This window comes from Pleurodeles waltl, chromosome 3_2 (assembly GCF_031143425.1).
Source record: "Pleurodeles waltl isolate 20211129_DDA chromosome 3_2, aPleWal1.hap1.20221129, whole genome shotgun sequence".
NCBI classification, from domain to species: domain Eukaryota; kingdom Metazoa; phylum Chordata; class Amphibia; order Caudata; family Salamandridae; genus Pleurodeles; species Pleurodeles waltl.
Window position 1 is genome coordinate 169,880,092 of NC_090441.1, and position 21,585 is coordinate 169,901,676.

The 21,585-nt window shown below is 44.4% G+C and overlaps 1 protein-coding gene across 3 annotated transcripts in view; it reads left to right on the plus strand.

Annotated features, from left to right (window-relative positions):
• Positions 1 to 21,585, plus strand: part of RUFY4 (RUN and FYVE domain containing 4) — a 424,420-nt gene that overhangs the window by 263,401 nt on the left and 139,434 nt on the right. For all 3 annotated transcript variants that reach the window (XM_069227078.1, XM_069227076.1, XM_069227077.1), the window contains exon 2: positions 18,062 to 18,129. In XM_069227078.1, coding sequence (XP_069083179.1) covers positions 18,084 to 18,129 — 46 coding nt within the window. In that variant the 5' untranslated portion in view covers positions 18,062 to 18,083. The remainder of the gene's footprint in view (positions 1 to 18,061; positions 18,130 to 21,585) is intronic.

The following is a 21,585-nucleotide window of genomic DNA, read 5'->3' on the forward strand; positions in this document are numbered from 1 at the left end:
CAACCCACCCTCACACACACACACATAAAATAGATTACACAGCTTGTTGGGGTGACAAGATGCATTCTCTTGAATTTCTGTAAGAAGTTCCTGTGACTGTTGGCAGAGTTGTGTCCACCCCGGTGATTCCACCCAGCGGTATCAACTGAGACAGAGAGGCATTAGGGGTTTCTGAAACCCACCACATACACTCTATAGACTTCCCACCCATCAGCCATTCAATTTTCAAGTGTTACTGCTAAGAACGTACAGGTGCAGTAATATTTGACAGCTTTGCATACTTCTGTCATATCCCCAGAGGAAACAATAACCTACAAGGATGAAACTTGTTGCTGACTTCTTCATCAGTCAGGTGTCCCTGTAGCTGGTAGCAAGGCTGAAGATCCACCCCACATGGGTCCCAGCCTCCCATATATCTAATTCGCCTGAACAGAAGACGAGCAAGCGATGTCCAGTCTTGCTATTGAGACTCCATCCCTTAAGCACCTGGACCCTAGCTTTGTACTAGAAGTGGGAAGGAATGGCAGGGGCTGTGAGACTTTTAAGGCTGTTAGGGGCATTAAGAGGATGTATATGAGGCTGGCCTTATGCAAATGAGACTATGCTTGTCGTGATGAGACTGTAGGCAGACATGATATGGCATCATCCTTGGTAGCTGAGGCAGTGCTTGCATTGCATTTGTGGGGTACACTTTCCATATAAGGCTTTAACTGTATCTTTGTGGCTGTGTCAGGCAGCGCAGGCTTTAGGGCGGTGCCAGCGGTACAGCCGCAGCAGTTGTTGACCTGGATTGGGGGCGCTGACTTTAGTGGGGCGCTGTGTTTAGCAATAACCTAAAAACTTGCGTTTTAAAAGCACCTGCCCAAAAGCTCCTGGTGTGTCCAGCGTTCAGGAAACAATTAAAATGTCAAGATACCTCTTGCGATTAATGTTCCTGCTAGAGAGAGAGCTTTTGTCTAGTGGCAGCTTTGACTCACCATAAAGTAACACAGAGGGTTAAAATGCCTGCTGCAAAGAACAGATCTGTATTTTATGTGGATAACTGAGTGGATTAGTAAAGCCAGCCTTTACCAGCGCTTTAAAACAAATGAATGTATGTGAAAAGGGGACTATGGAGAAACGAGGGGCATATTTTCCGGGTGGTAGTTAGGGTATCTGAGAAGGTGGTCATGGGGTGGGGGGTGCAAAAAGAGACTGTCGCACAGGGTGCCACCAGCGCTAAAGCCGGACATGGTGTCAGATATTTGAGTGTGTATTTGGCATGAGACATTATGTGCATATTTTCCTGAAGCTCCATCTGGTGATTTGCATCTGCAGGGATGCGTTTGAGCATGTCTGGTTATGCAGTTACACTGGTGCATATGAGGCTCATAATAATTGTGACCTGGTGTATTATGTCTCTTCTTCAAAATGTGTTAATGTGAGCGATCTCTATGGGGTTCAATGCTTTGCTTAACATTTGAGGCTCTCTCTGGGAACTCTGAAAGGGTCTTGAAATGTTAAGTTTAGTGCTTAGCATGGGAGTCTGAGGCTGTGTCCAGGCACTTGACATTGTACCCTGGCACATGAGGATGTGAAGGGCATTCAGAGGCTGTCACTGGGTATATAGCAGTATACCGTACCATGTATACCTTTGTTGTACCTGTGTAGATGAAGCTGGAATTAGTGCACAAAGAGTATCCCTCCTGAGATGACTACTCTCAAAAGGCTGAAGGCCTTAAACACTGAGTTGCATAGCAAAATTCTTGAGTCAAAGTCCACCAATCGTTCGATAAGTATGGAGGCCAGGTTCTCACTTTTGGCTGACTTTGGAAATAATTTTACTTTTCTGATTCTCCCCTTGAGTACTCTTTTATTAGGGACACTTGCACACCTGCCCTGAGCAGTCTTGCCCCTCTTTAGAGCATCAGCTCCTTTCAGAGCACTCGCACTTCAGTGTATCTGCACCCCTGTGCTGAGTCCTCACCCAACTCAATAGCACATCTGCTCCTGTCCTCACTGGCAGGGACCTAGAGGGCTTTCTGTTTGGGATCCTGGCTTCTGTAGGGTCGGTGGTGGGCTGGGATCAGAGGCATAATGTGCCCAGTGACTTTGGCGAATTGTTCTATATCCCAGAAAAGATTGCCTTTTCACCATTCATTGTATAAGGTTAGGTCTTACTAAATTCAATTTATCAGACAAGTCCATCATGGCTGTTCCTTAGCCTGCTTACTTCTGTCAGCTTTTTACTGTGTCACTGGTGTATGTGCAGCCCTTGAGATTCTTTGCGTCACAGCTTTTCTAACTTCTCCTTACATCCATTTGGTTGCTCACTGAGTTTTCCTCAATTTAGTCCCACCAGGAACTTCCAATTGGATTTCCGCCAGGTGCGAATCCATTGATGACTCCCAATTTCTCTACCACAAGTTTGGAGAAATCAACAGTAGTAAATCCCACTCATGGGGTAGAAAATGGGCGAGCAAAGCATGCTTTGCCTTGGTAGTTTGGGAACACCCACAGCCATGTATACTTGTGGGCACTAGAACACTCTGATCCTGCCTATTCTCAACCTGGAAATGGTTGCACAGTTCTTCCCACCAATGGCTGGAGTAACTCCTCTTCCAGGATGGAAAGAAGGACCAACACCAGATTTGCTGGGGTGCAGGGAAAAGGCTTTCTCAATAGGGAAATTGTTTCCTTATGAAGAAAAAAAGCAGAAAGGAGGCTCCATTTCGAGTGTGCAGCATGGCAAGGAGAGTGGGAATTTGCGCCTTCTATACCATTGCTGTCATTCAACTGGGAATGTTTGTAATTAGACGAAAAACATACAAATAAGTTCGGGTGGAGATATAAATCTCCACGCCTATTTTCAAGGTTTGTTTTCTGAATAGGACCTAATTATTATTTAGGTTGGATTGGCTCGTTACTTTTTGTTACACTTATCGCATTTTTTTATTTAGTTTAGTAATGCCACTGATGTCATCAGAGTCATAGTTCATGGGGTAGCAGGTCCTGTTATATTTTCAGAGGAAAGGTCCTGTAATGTCACTTCCTCTGCTGAAATGGCTTTGCAAAATTAAAACAAAAATCAGCCCTTAAATAATACAATAAATATTAGAACAAATAATTTAAGGGTGAGCGAAAATAAAAGGAAGACTTAGTGAAGATTAAATAAAGCAAGTTGTAAGCATTATAAATTAAAGACACACTTGTTGCTGCATGCTTCTAAAGCAGTGGTTCCCAACCTTTTGACTTCTGTGGACCCCCACTTTATCATTACTGGAACCCGGGACCCCCTCCGGAGTCATTACTGGCATCCAAGCAAGCAGCGCCGCCATGGGGATTCCGACCCCCTTCCCGCCAGCCTGTTTCTGGCGGTTTTGACTGCCAGGAACAGGATGGCGGGAACGGGTGTCATGGGGCCCCTGGGGGCCCCTGTACTGCCCATGCCACTGGCATGGGCAGTGCAGGGGCCCCCTAACAGGGCCCCAGCATGATTTTCACTGTCTGCATAGCAGACAATGAAAATCGCGACGGGTGCAACTGCACCCGTCGCACCCCTGCAACACCGCCGGCTCCATTCGGAGCCGGCCTCTGTGTTGCAGGGCCTTTCCCGCTGGGCCGGCGGGCGCTCCTTTGGCGGGCGCCCGCCGGCCCAGCGGGAAAGCCAGAATGGCCTCCGCTACCGCCGCCGGCCGCGGTCAAAATGACCGCCATTGTATTTAATTTGTAAACAAATATTAATAAAAACATTACAATTTAAATTTTGATAGGAAGGTTGGAGCTTTTCTAAATTTAATTGAAGCCACACATTGTCCATAGTATACTCTGTTTGATGCACCTGCACCGCTCCCACGAATGAACCTGAGGATACTAATTACATTTTTTGCCTCCAATGTAAATTTCTTTGACATTTACAATATGTTTAAACATTTTCGGTTGTACAATTGTCCACTTTATTTATAAACACTTTATTAATCTGTTAATATTATTTAATTTCTAAGGAGTCGCAGCCCCCTAAGCAGGCTTCACGGATCCCAGGGGTCCACGAACCACAGGTTGGGAACCACTGTTCTAAACTGTTGGACATCACCTCAATATAAGTCAGTCAAGTCAGGAGTCTCCATCTTTCTTCACTGAAGTGATGATCCCATGCTATGCTCCAGGCCACTCACGCCAAATCTGGAATAGTGTGGAAACCATTGACCCCCTCTAATCGCTAAAGTTGACAAAGTTGATGGATTTTACCATGCAAACACTTCAATGTATTTTGTAAAATTCTCCCCCATATTTCAAAGCCATAGACGTTTTAAGGCATGGGCAAAAAAGGGGAAATGCCAGGGCTTCACCATCTAAGGACCCCCCTGGTATAGTGGCCTTTTTCTCAGTTTGTCTCACTCTGTCTCACTTTTATTGATTTCTCTATCAGCACCTCTCTCTGTCTTCCTGTCTCTTCCTGTCTGTCGCCACCCAATGTTGTTTTAAGAACTTTTAGGCACAGATCAAAACATGTCTCAGGTGTTTTTTGTGAGAAAGTTTAAGTACCACATTGATTGGTACCATGCAGGCTTGAGTTTTCAGAAAATAGGTAACAAAATTCCAACTTGTTCTGAAGAGGGGGCTCCAAAATATGTCTTGCGCTGGGCCCCAACAATCCTCAAGATTACTTTGTTCAAAGCCAGAGATATCATTGCCTTTCTTGCTTAATGAGCCACTCAGATTGGCACATTTATACCAGTATTTCTGCTCTTACCGACTTAAAGTATGAGATGGAAATGCCTAATGTAGTAATTAAACAATCCTTCTCTGCTGACCTAACCTGACATCATCATGATGAATCTCATGTTGTTCCAGGTATCTTGCTATGAACAAATTGAGGGTGATGCCTAAAATGACAATAAAAATGGTATTGACGCAGTTTGGGTTATTTCAATAGCTGTATATACATTCTTTTATTGCAGTAATATCTTGATTCGATTATTGCACAGATAATCATAACAGAGCAGTAACATAAGGTAAAAACACAATTGAGTGCAAACTTTTCCAAGCAGGATTAAAAACTTCATGGCATTCCGATGAGACATCGCAAATGGAGAACTATACAGGGACTGCAGGTCCCAAGAACCTTTTCACCAGGATATAGGGGGTTATTACAACTTTGGAGGAGGTGTTAATCCGTCCTAAAAGTGACGGTAAAGTGACGGATATACCACCAGCCGTATTACGAGTCCATTATATCCTATGGAACTCGTAATACGGCTGGTGGTATATCCGTCCCTTTACCGTCACTTTTGGGACGGATTAACACTCCTCCAAAGTTGTAATAACCCCCATAGTCTTGCTGTAGGAGGGAGGAGGAGCTATCTACTTATGCTATAAAGCACTTCCCCTGACCCTGCTGCACAGGACAGACCTGAGCACAGCCTGGGTCAAGGCCGGGCCTGTCTTCGCTCATCATTGCCCGATCAAGGCCGGACCAGGCCCAACCTCTCGTTATCACCTTCTATGACAGGCTTAGTGGCTTCAGCCATGTTATCAAGCATGGGCAAATGTAAGAAGCCTTCCACCAATCCCAGTGCCCCAACTATTGGCACCTTTCTTGCCAAAGCTGTTGACCCTATTTCCAAGGTAATCGGTATAGTGGAAAGGGGGTCCTTCTGTGGACTCAAATGTTCCATCATATATAGCTCAGCCAGATTCCGTAAACTGTGCCAAGTATTGGCCTCTGGGGAGCATTCACCTCAAATTCTGTTAAAACACATCTGTGAATGATACTTCCAAAGCACTTATCTCAGGAACCTCCATCAATGACAACAGACACAACATCACAGTCAGTTTCAAAATGATTATATTCAGGCAGAACTATCTAGTACCTGCCTATTTCGGTAACAACTTTAACACTTCATCAGCATCCCACGCAGAAGTGTGTTTTGGCTTTTGAAAATCCTTCTCTGAATAGTTCTTTACATTTTACAAATAAAAGGAAATTTGCCTACTGCATTTTCATCTTCTCGTTTATGATCTGCTGCTATGTACTATACCTATAGATCACCAACACACATTCCTCAAATTTTTCCATGCAATTTCAATACACGTGCAAGACCACGCTGACCAATATGCGTAACAATTTTCATAGCTCTAAAGCACAAGTTTCTCTAACATTTTGGAAACTGTGCTCCAAGAGACTCATGACTTACCTACCCTAAGTCCCCCGAAATTAATGGAGTCATGAGCTGATATTGAACAGTAATAATGGTTGTATGACACAACAATGAGTGGAATGCTTAAAGGTATTCTCAGTGAACGACGTCACAATAAGCTTCAAAACCCAAGGTCTCATCTTCACACAAAGGGACCTTCTAGAATGCATATTGCTCAGGATTGTTTGGGATGAAGGACTGGGTGAAAAGAACTGTTTTCCCTACACAGAAGGGTCCCTTTAAATTCACTTCAGCCATTGATAATTAGTCGCTCTACATCCCAGTACACTTGTTTCCCATTACGCCAGTCTGGATGGAAAACAGCCTTTATAATGATTCCTGCACCACACAATGCCTTTACCACATGGACTTTACCATGCATGCCTTTACTGCACAGGGAAGTATTTCTGCCTTTACCATGCATGGTAAGTTGTGGTAAGGTAAGTATATACATATCTATATATACATACACACACACATACACGTTACCATCCTTGTGGGGACTATGTGTGGATACTTGCCTTGCGGGGACTAACCCTTCCTAATGTTTTAAAAATATACCAGTTACAGAAATTTTTTAATAAAAAATTCATAATACAGGATCCTGCTTTAAATTTGTGAATATGTTATTATTTAATCGCACACTCAGAACCATCCTTGTAAGGACTTGTACATGTGTTACCATCCTTGTGGGGACTTACTCTGTTATCACCATTTGTGTTGGAATACAGTCATGGGCACATGACTAAATGTTTTTTTGTCACCAGTATACACACAAACCATCATAATCTATCCATAATTGCATGGGAACACATATTTTAGGTGTACATAATAAATGGATTAGATTAATAATGCATCGGAAGATGTAATATATCAGCATTGCAGAAGGTAAATTTAAACTGCATGTAACTTTTAGTTTAGTATTCAAAGTCTTAGGAGATGAAGAACTAACACAGGGATAGATTAAATAATGCAATCAAGCAATACGGTCAAGTAGAGCTCATTGAGATTACAATCATTTATGACAAAGAAGCTACTAGAATATTTCTTCCTAGGAAAAGCATGTAATGTTAATGTCTGCCTAGGGATGGTGTGAGAAGCTACCCACAGAGTTCGTATGTTGTCATAATAGTATCAAAGGACCTGATTTAGAGTTTGGTGGATGGGTTACTCCGTCACAAGCGTGACGGATATCCCCACTGTTGTATTACAATTCTCCTAGGATATAATGGGATCGTAACACGGCAGACAGGGTATCCTTCACATTTGTGATGGAGTAACCCCATGCGCCAAACTCTAAATCAGGGCCAAAGTCCTTTTACAGATGCTGTCTACAACCATGCTGAAAGACCTCCTTAGACGTAACATGTGAAGATAATGATGTTCAAGAACCGACAATGTTAGCGTGGGATTACTGCAATTTTCAGGTCCACACAAAGATAGTGTGTGGTTACAGTGGCGTTCAAGTGCCCACAGAGATAGTGTGTGATTACAGTGGCGTTCAAGTGCCCACAGAGATAGTGTGTGGTTATGGCTGCACAGGTAAGTATGTCTGCCTTTACCATGCATGGTAAGTAGTGGTAAGGTAAGTATATACATATCTATATATACATACACACACACACACACACATATATTTACTGACTTGCCTATATCTTTTACAGTTTGACGAATCTTCACAAAATTCCCCCCAAAAAGTGTGCTGGTGATTCTTGTTGCACATATAGAGTTTCGGGGTGATTCGTCAAGCGGGGGCCAATAAGAGGGGTGGTCAAAAAAACATGTGTTTCCCATGTTTATTTCCACAGGAGTTTTGAACACTACCACAGCCCAAACTGCTGAATGGAATTACATCAAGGAAGGTTTCAGTACGCAGATTACACTATTGCATATTTGGTGTAAATCTGTTCAGTAGTTTTTGTGATATTAAAAGGAAAATAAATTTGTATATCTAGGGCGGTGGATCCTCCTTGAGGACTTCACAAATAATAACGAGCTCGAGCACGGAGCTGCAGAGCTCTGATTGGCTGCCAACACTTCAACCAGGAAGTGTTGGCAGCCATCTTGGGACTCGGCTTCAGCCAAGTCCTACAAAAAAGTAGAAAAAATAAGACAAAGGGCCAGGGTAGAGTCACCCTGACCCCTTAGCTCTGGTGCTAGTGCTAAAAATAATAATAAAAAAAAAAAAATGATTTCCCCAATTTCGCAACGACAACGTAAATTCATGGGACCTTTTTTTAAAAAACATAACAAGCCTGCGCTTGTTTTTAGGAAGCTCCCTGGTGGGCCAAGTCCGGGGTCATTGGCATTTTGAATGCAGGAGGGGCGCCCTGCCCCCCCACATCACCGGGGCACAATTTCTCATCAAATGTGGGGGTGTCACCTGGTCACCTTGCAGCCCTGGGGTCTGCCACCTCCCCGGAGCTCAAGTTGAAATCCAGTGCAGGAGGGGGCCCCGTCTGCCCCCCGCAGCCCAGGGGACCACCACCGCCCCTGGGCTTTAAACTAAATATATGTGAGGGACCACCTGGCCCCCCTACAGCCCCGGGGACCGCTGACTCCTCTCGCACAACTTCTATTGAAATGTGGGGGGACAGCAGCCCCCCACAGCCCCATGGACCATCAGTACCCCAGGGCACATCTTCTAAATCTAAAGCAGGAGGGGGGGCAACCCCCCCGCAGCCCCAGGGACCGCCACCTGTCCAGGGCTAGTTTTGAAAAAGAGAGGGGGTCCGTTGTGAACCCCAGACCCTGGGAACCACCACCTCCCTGGGCTGTATATGTTGGAGGTGCGGCTACCCTCCAGGAGCCAATGATGGCCCGGGGGACCGCCACTCCCCTCCCCGCAGGGCCAGCTGCTGCTATATCCCAGGCCCAGCGGTGCCCACCCCCAGGACATAGGTGTTGGCTTTGACTTGTCAGGAGCTTTGACAGTTCCTTTTAACCTTTGTTTTATTTCAGTGAATTTACAAATAATAACCAATAGCCTCAAAATGAAGTTGCTATTTCTTATAGGCATGCTCTGACCTTCTAGTTCTGATTGTTCATGACAAGGTTAGTTGATTATGTAACTTTGAACCAATATCTTGTGCTGTGATACTCACTGTAAAAAAAAAAAAAAAGGAAATTTTCACTGATATGGTTGCTCTGCAGAGTTGTTGGAAATGAGGGTAGGGTATTCTGTTGGTATTACATACATCAATCAATCAATCAATCAATAATTTATAAAGCGCGCTATGTACCCGTTAGGGTTTCGAGGCGCTAGGGGGGGGGGGGACGTTGCTGCTATCGTTCGAAGAGCCATGTCTTGAGGAGTCTCCTGAAGGTGAGGAGGTCCTGGGTCTGGCGTAGTGGGGTCGGGAGTGCGTTCCAGGTCTTGGCAGCGAGGTAGGAGAAGGATCTGCCGCCAGAGGTCTTGCGCTGGATTCGGGGGACGATGGCGAGGGCAAGGTTGGCAGAGCGTAGTTGACGTGAGGGAATGTAGAAGTTGAGTCTGGTGTTCAGGTAGGTGGGTCCGGTGTCGCGTAGAGCCTTGTGTGCGTGGGTGAGGAGTTTAAAGGTGATCCTCTTGTCCACGGGGAGCCAGTGGAGGTCCTTCAGGTGAGGGGAGATGTGACATCGGCGGGGTATGTCGAAGATCAGGCGGGCGGATGCGTTCTGGATGCATTGGAGTCGTTTGATGTCTTTTGTTGGGATGCCTGTGTAGAGTGCGTTGCCGTAGTCGAGTCTGCTACTGACGAGGGCTTGGGTTACCGTCTTTCTGGTTCCTGTTGGAATCCACTTGAAGATCCTGCGGAGCATACGGAGGGTGTTAAAACAGGAGGATGAGACTGCGTTGACCTGTTTGGACATGGTGAGGGCGGAGTCGAGGATGAAGCCGAGATTTCGTGCGTGGTTGGCTGGGGTGGGTGGAGGGCCTAGGGCGGTGGGCCACCACGAGTCGTTCCAGGCCGATGGGGTGCGCCCGAGGATGAGGACTTCCGTCTTGTCGGAGTTAAGTTTTAGGCAGCTGTTGCTCATCCATTCAGCGATGGATTTCAGTCCCTCGTGAAGGTTGGCTTTGGCGGTGAGAGGATCATTGGTCAGGGAGAGGACGAGCTGGGTGTCGTCGGCGTAGGAGATGATGCTGAGGTTGTGCTGGCGGGCCAGTTGTGCGAGGGGGGCCATGTAGACGTTGAATAGCGTTGGGCTTAGTGAGGAGCCTTGGGGGACGCCGCAGACGAGGTTGGTGGCTTTGGAGTGGAAAGGTGAGAGTCGGACCCTCTGGGTTCTGCCGGAGAGAAAGGAGGAGATCCAGTTGAGGGCTTTGTCTTGGATGCCGGCTTCGTGTAGACGGGTTAGTAGGGTGTGGTGGCAGACTGTATCGAAGGCGGCTGATAGGTCTAAGAGGATCAGGGCTGAGGTTTCGCCGTTGTCCATTTGTAGTCTGATGTCATCTGTGGCGGCGAGGAGTGCAGTCTCTGTGCTGTGGTTTCGTGTGAACCCGGATTGGGAGGGGTCTAGGATGGAGTTGTCTTCTAGGTAGTGGGCGAGCTGTGTGTTGACGATCTTCTCGATGACTTTCGCTGGAAAAGGGAGGAGGGAGATTGGTCGGAAGTTTTTGAGATCGTTGAGGTCAGCCTTAGGTTTCTTGAGGAGAGGTTGGATTTCTGCGTGCTTCCAGCTGTCCGGGAAGGTAGCGGTGTTGAAGGAAAGGTTGATGATCTTGCGGAGTATGGGGGCGATGGCGACGATGGCTTTGTTGAAAACGTGATGTGGGCAGGGGTCAGAGGGAGATCCTGAGTGGATGGAATTCATCGTTTTTAGGGTTTCGGCGTCGTCTACTTGGGTCCAGGTGGTGATGTGGTCGGCGTGGGAGGAGTTGTTGGGGGTGGGGTCTGGCGGAGGTGAGGTGTTGAAGCTGTCGTGGATGGCTGCGATTTTCTGGTAGAAGAAGGTGGAGAGATCGTCGCAGAGTTTCTGGGATGGAGGGATGTCGTTGACATTGGCGTTGGGGTTGGAGAGTTCCTTCACAATGCTGAAGAGTTCCTTGCAGTCGTGAGCGTTGTTGTTAAGGCGTTCTGTGAAGTGGGAGCGCTTGGTGAGTCGGATCAGTTGGTGGTGTTTACGGTTGGCTTCCTTGAGGGTAGCAAGGTTCTCGGGTGTGCGCTCGAGGATCCATTTTTTCTTGAGTTTCTGGCAGGTGCGTTTGGAGGTGGTTAGTTCGTCTGTGAACCAGGCTGGTTTTTTCTTTTCTCGGTATGCAAATACTGGTTCCCAGGGCACAGCTGTTCATAGAGCACACGTTGAATGCCATTCATGTTTATGTCGCAACCACAGATAGTATGTAAGACACTCAACCCGATTTTTGTTACGTAAAAGCTTTGAGGGTATTATATGTATTAGAGAACCTGCAGGAGTGCCCTGGACAGTCGTCCCAATATAATACACTGTTTAAATTATTGTTGTTTGCAGTAAAGGAACATCTAGCCCAGAAATCACACCTAGAACTATGGGCACTTAGCCCAGCAATAAGAGATACAGGCATAATTTGGGGATAATGGAACATTTACATAAAAGAATTCCCTGGAACGGCACGTAGAGGGTTCCCTTATGTGAAGATGAGGTAAATGAGTATCTTGCACCATCATTTGGATTATATAAACACCTTTATGCATCTTACAAGCAACATAAGTATGCCTCCACACGTTGAAAAATATTGTTTTTAATTGTGTAAAATTGTATGTAACTGCATGCCCCAGAACGCCTCCTAATGGGCAGGTTGGGTGCTTATGTGTATAAATATTGCAACAAAAGAAGGACTCCCCGACCGTGAGTAAGACTTGTAAGAGTTGAAACGCATTGGTGTTTGCTCTGAGTTAATAAAAGTGCCCTAATTTTTGAGGACTGGAGTGCAACATTGACTCTTTGGTCGACTTTGCATTAAATAAATTAGGGATATTGCTCTATCCCTCACTGCCATGCACTAATAGCTTAGTGCGCTGCTTCAGTGGACTGCTTTGCATTCAAATATATATATCTATATATATATATATATATATACATATATATATATATATATATATATATATATATATGTACATTCACTTGGTTACAGGGACGTTATAGTTAGGCTCACATTTTAAAAGTACAAAACGAAAGAAATTCACCAGTTATAGTTAGAATTATCTCAAGGAACTATAACTTGTGAAGTCAATTATTTTCTAACTATAACTTCCCTGTAACCTTTGTTTTTCTCAGTGAATTTCTATGTTGTTTTTTTATGTACAGCAATTTTCATTGGTTTATGTTAATCCAATCACCGCTGTGAACAGCCTTTGGCGATTGCCGCCAACCCCCTATAAGCACTCAACCTTGCACCGTGCATGGCCTTTGCCCATGCGCAGTGGAGGTTGCCCGCAAGACCTGGCCTGAACCTCTAACCATCCAACCCCAAGCTGTGAACAGCCCTTTGTCTGTGCGCAGCGGAAGTTGACCGTGGCCTCTCCGGGTGGCAGAATAACTGTGAGAGGGTGTATCTGGGGGGGGGGGGGGGTGATAGTGCCTTGAGAGTGTCTAGGTGTGAGAGTGCGTACATCAATGTTTTAGTGTGTGCGTCAGTGTGTGCACGGGTCTATGAGTGGGTGCGTGAGGCTGTCAGTGGGTCTGTGAGTGGGTGTGTGAGAGTCTGAGTTGGTCTGTAAGTGGGTGTGTAAATGTCTGGGTGGGTGCGTGAAGGTCTAACTGGGGCTGTGAGTCGATGCACGAGGCTCTAAGTGGGTCTGTGATTGCGTGGGTAAGTGTCTGAGTTGGTGTGTTAGTGGGAGAAAGAGACTAAAAGAGAGAGATAGAGAAAGTGAGCAGGAGAGAGAGCGCGTTTTTTAGGCTTTGATGTATAATCCACTTAGGATGAGAGATTTCTGCACAATTTGGAAAAAATGTATTTGTTATTTAAAAAGAGTAAGATCACCTTTCAGTCTGAGCCTTAAAAAAAAAAACGTCTATCTGGACTCGAGCCCTGAACACTCAGTTTGAAAGTCTGTAACCTTCACACTAAGCTATTGAATTATTTTATTGTTTAAGCCCTTTATGGGCTATCTAGGATCACAGGAGAGCCTTCAAAGGCTCCCCTATGGTCCCTGCATTTTTTAATAGAATTCTTAAATAACATTTAATTTTATGAGCTATCTGGGACTGTGGGGGAGGCCTCAAGGTCTCCCCCGCAGTCCCACTGCTCCAGCAAGCAGGCAGCTGCTTTTAGTAGCAGCTGTCTGCTTGCTGGAGCAAACTTTTCATCTCTGTTCTCTTCATGCATATCTACAGGCAGGGGATAGAGATGAAAGTTCTGGCTTTTGACAGCGGGACCTGCCTAAAAAACTGGAATGTTTGCTGTGGCTTAGCTGCAGCTTCAAACCTGCACCCAAGCCACAGCAAACAGCTATGTCCCGGGATGGGCACCCCAGGACATAGCAGGTTATGGCCCTGGTAGGTGGCGGTCCTAAGGGTCATCAGTGGCTCATCAACTCCCCCCTCCAATGCGTTAGAAGCCACGGGGAGGTGGTGATCACTAGGGCTGGGGGGTCCCAAAGGGACCCCTTTTGTTTTTTTAACTATTTGCCCCGGGAAGATGGTGGTCCCCAGTGCTGTGGGGGCATGTGCCCACCCCCCCACATATAGCTAGATCCCCAGGGAGGTGGCGGTCCCTGGGGCAGTGGGGTGGCGTGCCCTGGGGAGGTGGTGGTCCTCAGGGCAGCAGGGGGCAGTCCCTGGGGAAGAGGGAGGGGGCCAGGTGGCCCCCCACATTATCATCAGAATGCCCCAGAGTTGGCGCACCCGGGGCATACAAATGACAAAGTGCAAACCGCACTTTGTTTTTTTAATGTTTTTATTTTACAGCAGATCCACCAGGACTTTAGATGTAAAATAAAAAAAATGCTTTTTAGCCCAGGGGGTTCCCTTTGGGATCCCAGTACCAGAGCCAAGGGGTCAGGGAGGCCATACCCTGGCCCTTTCTTTTTCTTTTTTTTACATTTTTCTCTGGGACTCAGTTCAAGCAGCATCCCAACATGGTTGACAACACTTCCTTGTTGAAGTGTTGTCAGCCAATCAGATCTCAGCACAAGATCGGGAGGGGTCGCAAATCCTTCACGTCCGTAAATATACAAATATGTTTATATATTGCAAAAAAAAAGGTAAAAGCTTTGTTATGGGTAGGAAAACTTTATTTATTGTTTCTATACAGACCAAACTTAAAATACACAGTTCTTAAGTTACCGTTACATTTATGTATATTCTATCTACAAACAAAAGATAAAATACACAAAAAGTTAAATTTCTAAACTTATACTTCTACCTTTAATTCATGATTTATGCAACACCTTCAGATTATTAAACATGTGCACCGCCTTACACAGAAGCCACTGTCGACCCGGTAACCACGCTACATTAACTATAACTTGCCACTCTACCATCACTGTGTTTTCAGAAGAGATTGCCTTTGCAATGTCATAACTGTTCTTTTAAATACTAATATTTTACATAGTATAAGTGAGATAATATAAAGTGGTATAAGCAGTTCAAGGAGAAGGTGCAAGTTATAGTTAATGTAGTGTGGCTACCATGTTGGATACACTGTGTATGGAAGTGCACAGAGTGGCTTAGAATGGAATGTTGTGGAGTTCAATATTGTAGGGAGGAGTGTTATAGAGTGGAGTGGGGAAGACTATAGTGGCGTACAGTGTAATAGTGTACTGTGGAGTGTGGTAGAGTGGAGTGACCTACAGAGGAATAGTTGGCATACACTTGTATAGGGTAGTGCTGTAGAGTGGAGTGGCATACAGTGGAGTAGATTACAGTAGGATGGTGTAGAATGCAATAACGTTGAGTGTTACTTGAATACAGTGTAGTTACATACAGTGGAGTGGCATATAGTGGAATAGTGTAGAGTAGAGTGGCATGGAGTGGAGTGTCATACAGTGGAATAGAGTGTAATACAGTAGAGTGGATTAGCATAGAGTGGAGTTACATATAGTGGAGTGATGTCGAGTGGAGTGCTGTAGAGTGTAATAGCATAGAGTGGCATAAAGTGGAGTGGCACAGAGTTTAGTTGCGTATAGTGGTAATTAAAACATGTGGTAATTAAAACAGATGTAGCGTGAAAGTGTGCTAACAGTTGTAGATGTAATGTAGAAGGAAAATAGATTATTTGGTGTAAATGGTCATTTTTGGTAGTATGTATGAATAGTGTAAGCAGAGTTAAAGTTAGAATTTTTAAATCACTTAGGCCCTGATTTAAGAAAAGTGGTGCGTCACCCAGTGCAGCACCACTTTTTTTGCGCCCCTTAGTAACACCACCATGGTCCTGGTGTAAGATACGGTGCACCAGGACGGTAGTTAGGGGAACTAGCATCAATTTTTTTTACACTAGTTCAGAGCTTTACAGGATTAGCATAAAAAATGTTGACGCTAATTCTTCAAAGCCCATGGGGGCCCATTGAAAACAATGGCATGCCTCCTTTTAATGCCTGCTTTGAGCAGGCGTTAAAAGTGCTGAAATAAATGACGCAAAGAAATTGCTTAGATTTCTTTGCACTATTTTTTCAGCCCCCTTAACGGGGGAACGCCCCCTTTGCATATATTATGCCTGGCTCTGGCATAATGTAGTGCAAAGGGTTACAAAGTGGTGCAATGCATGCATTGTGCCACTTTGTAAATTTGGTGTTGCGATTTTGGCCTTGTTGGGCCACATTAGCGTAAAAAAATTACGCTAATGTGGTGCAAGGAGGCATTAGGGGCTCTTAAATCAGCCCCTTAGTTACGTATTGTGCCACTGTATACCGCGGTAAGTTTGCGGCATACTGCGATACATGGGCATGATAAGTTAGTATGTGATTGGCTAATGGCTGTGTTTGCCAAACGTAGAAGGCAGCCATGTAATTTTCAGCACATTTTGTCTGTATTCTGTGCTCTATGCTTTTCTGCATTCTGAGTTAGAGTTTTAAATCTAGGTAAGTCGTAGGTTTTATTGTTGTTTCCCACATTATTAAATTGTTAATAGGTAGAGCAATATATTTCTAATTTTGCATATATTTTTACAGCAGTTTAGGGAAAATTGCACATTTAAAAAAAAACAAAAAACTTTTAAGTGGCACAGTAAATTGTAAGTATTACTGCAGTGCCCCATAGACTTTTTAATGACTATTTAAAAAAAATGACAAATACACTGTAGTACCCTATATTTGTATAACTGAGGATACTACAGTATATTTTTTATTATTTTAATATATATTTTCTTTATTTATATTTGGTCCAGCAGTACTTCCAAGGCTGTACCCCGGTACCCTGTAAAGTGATTTTTTTAAATGTACATGAGCTTATAAATATTTTTCCCTATCTATTACCATTTAAAAAAAATGGTAATAGGTAAGGGGAAAATCTGAATCCTAATACTTACTTACATGAAGAACACAGGCAAAGTGTACCTAAAAATAACGTGGCAGACAATGACTTGTCATCACTATGTGCCACAGTACTTCACCAAAATACTGCAAAAGTTCTACAAAATACTGCAACAACAGATATCACTAAGTTAAAATGCCTTATAACTTAGTAAATACTTACCCTACTTGTAGTATCCAAAAAGATCATCTGCGCACTATAATGTCTAATCCTGCCAAAATTCATGTAAATCCGTTGAGCTGTTTTTGCGCTATGTGAGATTCAAAACTCTATGGAAAATGCGATGTGGAGGAAGGTAACTTAAGACCCCCCTCCTCCCCCATTTATCTTGGCACACCTCTTGATCAATCGGCGCAAAACATTCCATTTTCTTCCAATGTAGAAGGAGCAGTAGTTCTGGTAAATGGTGTGGAGATTCATACAATGGGGGCAAAATTATTTGCGTCTAACTTTCCAAGGAAATCCTATGCCTAATTATAACTACATAGTCACTAAATAGATAGATAGATAAATAGATAGATAGATAGATAGATAGATAGATAGATAGATAGATAGATAGATAGATAGATAGATAGATAGATAGATAGATAATTTCAAATAGCCTGTGGACAAGTCATATGCGAATCAGACTTGGGCCTACTCCAAAAGTAAGCGGCCAGCCGAACCACCAGACAGGAGGACAACAAACCCCAAAATATGTTCAGCCTATTTGTGTCTCATCCGTGAGGTGTGACTTGAGTCCAACGGCACAGCGAACACTGAGGTCCACGTCTACCCATTGCACTTTGGGCATCTTATTTAGTAACAAAAATATGGGTGGAATGTCTGCATTGAGCTCAGGCAGTAGTAATTAATTTGCCTGCCTTCCAGTCCATCATTTATGTTCTCCATGACACTCCAGAGAGAGTTCAGCAATATCAGTCCTGGCCCCGCCCCCTACAATATAAGGTTACTCTCCAGAGGAAAACTCAAGCATCCCGAGGTTGGTGTGGGCCTCTGCGTGCACCATTGTATCAGAATTCTACACATAAGATCACATCTATCTCTCACTCTCTCTCACTCTATACGTATATATATATATATATATATATATATATAGTCTAGGCTCACTTTGTTTCTATAAATAACAAGGAAGATCTCAGCTATGCATTGTGGCAGTAGATGCCTCAAAGTTAATTTTAAATTTAATATTGTATTTAATACCACTAAGTAATGGCAAACCTCTACTCACTCACTGCAAACCAGTTTTCAACCAAAGACATTTTCAAATATGGGAGAGTATTCTCTATGACAAACATTTGTAGTACAATTAGCACTTAGTAAGCATAAAAACTAAACGTATACTTTTTAATATTTTTTCATTGATTGCAGTTCTCTCTTTCATTGCTCATGTATTCAAAATTGTTCCTTCTTCTTGTGACAGACTTCCTATTTTTTTTTTTCAGGAGCTCCTCGATAGATAATAACATGGCCGGAGATGGGGAAATTATTCGTATTATTCAAGACTTGAAAAGTAAGTTCTGTTGACTTTCACCTTTACTGAACACATGGGGTAAAAACCTGGGGTTGGGAAGTGACTGTAGTTCTAGATGAAAGGTAGCATAGGGCAGCCAGTTACAGAGGCCATATTTCTAGGTGACACAATTCGGTTCATGACTTAAGCTCTATTGCAGAAAAAAGTTGCTTAATGTCTGAAGCACAAATAAACCTGATCAAAACATGTTCAGGATGACAACAAATCCATTAGTAACTTTCTCTCTAACCACATATCTCAACATTGTATTCACATGACATGAGACTTCCTAGCAGTGTAACTTCATTAATGTATTTTTGTATGTTTCCTAATTACTTAAATTTTGTTCAAAATATTTAATTCATCTGTTGAGTGCATGGCATAAAGTGGAGACAGAAACGCTTTTATGGGGGTCTGTTGTTCGCCTCTGTGTGATGGCATTTTACATTTTTCTATTGTACTTTTACTTGCAGTGAGGAAGGATAAGTTGAACAAATACATCTTATCTTAAAGAGTTACTGAGAAGGTCGTGATCCATTTCTCCAAATTCAATTTAAATCAACACCAGATTCCACAAGGAAGCCTACCTTCGCTCCATCACCCAACGTTAAGGATGTCTGTAAAGCCTTCAAACTTTAAATGCTATAAATGGGTTAACTCCAGGGAGGACCCCCTTTGTTTGCAAGACATCATACTGAAATCTACAGTTTCAGGGCCTTAGTTTACTCTATTAGATCAAGATCTGGTCATGAATAAACTGTGCCACCAAGGCAATTATAGTGTGAAACTGGGAGCACATAATTATAAACGTAAATACAAGACACACCCAAAAACCCTATTTGCACACAAAGGTTTCTTAAGTTCGAACCTGCCCTCAGGTACACCTCATTTCGCAACAGCTCACATGTTTATTGTAGACTGACTGTACATGCTATTTAAGCATCAACTCCGCGTCAAATTCTTCCAGTGTACAATCTTCCTCCTCTGAGTGCCCTCATGAAGAACGAAGACAGCAATACCCATCACAGTGAACCCCGACCTCTACCTGGACAAGCACTGGCTTCATGGGCTATTCACATGTCTAGGTTTTGAGAAATGGGTGACACCATAAACCTCCACCCCCATGCTATAAGTAGGATTGGGTGATGTATTCCGCTCCGCCAGCGGAATTTGCGGAGTTTTGGCCATCTGCTTGTAATGGGGAGTTCAAGCCAAATTCCGCCAACCGACGCGTGGCGGAGTTGTTTCCCACACGCGGCTTACCAAGTGTAAGTTGACGAGCAACATTTGGTGTCCCCTAGCACTATTTTCGGTCGCTAGGAGGGCACCAAGCGAGATTTCTCCAAGGTGGTGGTTGCGACCGTTTGTGGTCAGAAAACTGCAACTTGAGTAGAAACTCTACTCGAGTGGCAGCAAAATCAACTCAAGAAGCTGCCCCGAATAGCGCACGATGTGTTGCCATTCGCACTGATTTTTCAGTGCGGAAGGAGCTCCTGGAGCGAAACCACAGCATGAGCAGCATGACATGCCTATTTCCGCCCATTTGTGTAATTCCGCAGAATCTCACAGTTTTTTTTGTAACCCTGCAGAATTAAACTCTGCAAGTTCCACCCAGGCCTAGCTGTAGGGCACATAAAGGATTAGGAGATGGAATTAAGTTAATGGCATCTAAGTACCCCTGATGCAGACACCCAGCTAGGTGACCTCATAGCCTAGTTAGAAATCATTGGAATAAAGTAGTCTCAGTCGCTTACACCAACGACCACTGTTTTGTGTATTATGCTCTCTTCATATGTTCTTGCGACATCACATTGAGTAAAGTACAGCTCAGATTTGAACCTCTTGATCAGTTTATTTAGTCTTCTCCTGATCTCCTCAAGCATATCCTGTGCTTGTCTGTGCCAATAAGGACTATGAAAGAACACACTCTAGCCAGCCCTACAAAGCAGCACACTTAAGGCCTCATTATGACCCTGGTGGTCACCAGACCGCCAGGGTAATGGTCGTGGTCGTACTGCCGCCAAAGGGGTGGTCTGACCGTGACATTACGACCGGACTGCAGGCACCACCCATTTCGGCTGCCAGATGGCCTGGCGGTGCCAGCGCTGCCCAGAAGATTACAACCCCTCTTTCCGTTGTCATTTACATGGCGGTTCCACTACCAGGTAAATGCTGCCAGAGACAGGGTGCACTTAGCATGGGCAGTGCAGGGGCCCCCCAGGCCATTCCCGTCGTGCAACGTGATTTGCACGACGGGTGCTGGTGCACCTGAAGCACAACAACTTTGCAGATGGCCGTATTACGAGCCGGCGTCAATGTTGTTGTGCATTTCCCGCTGGGCCAGCGGGCGGAAACTGTGTTTCTACCCGCTGGCCCAGCGGGAACCTCATAATAGGGCCAGCAGGAAGGAGACCGCACTGGCGTTCTCCTCACCTGCGGTAGTTTGGTGGGCGGCATTTTCCGCTGTCATAGTCATAACCTTCAATTCCTATTGTGACCAATCTTGTGTGCTGGTTTTCATCAGTGGCAACTTACATCACCAGTTTGGCCAATCATCAGTTAGCTACCCTACAGTCTTGTGCCACTGCTTCTCAGGTGTGACCAATCAGCATAACCCAGGTCGACAGAGCAGGACACCTGCACAGACCTTGCAGCAGGGCTGCCACAAGGGACAATATTTTACTGGCTTGTCTATTATTATGTCAGGACTGCTGAAAAACATGCAAATCAGCAAGAGTCAAAACATTTTCCCCCTTGAAATGCAATTTAAAAACGGCAATTACAAGAATGAAAAGACGTGAGAGGTATTTCAGAGGAGTCCAAACTATTCCTAAATGAATATTAACGAAAGTAAATGCAAAATTACCTTTGTAAAAAAGAATCTCAAAACATCATCTAGTGTCTGGTAATTTTGTGCCAGAGGAATCAACTAATCCAAATGGTGCCAAAATGTGGAGTTGCAAGGAGTGTCCAGGAACAGTTCTTGGCACCAGTGCGGGTAAGGCTGGGCATGGAGTAAAACCAGGCCTAAGTAACACATACCCACGTTTGCAGGGCAACGGACACCATCTTGTCTTGGTGAAAAGTTCTAAAGGTGACGCATTTTCCTCTACTGCTTTGCAAAATCCATCGCTATGGCAAATAGCTTTCCAGCCAGAAATGGCACTTGCCAAACTCCAAATCAAGCCCTAAATACTATTTTTAAATTGTATTCTGACATATTAGCAGTGCATGTTGTATGCAGGTGCGTAAACTTCCACACACCAACTAGTTAAAACTTGAGGCTAATTCAGGTGAAGCGCACTGACCAGTATGGCAGATAGTAAACCATGAATTTCCAACGCACCTGTGCTTAATGTAACTGTTGTGCTGCCTTCGAATGATGACAATGTAATTTGACCTTTTATTCAGTCCTGGCAGCAAAACTTGTGGCAGATCTCTTCCTATCTCTCCCGC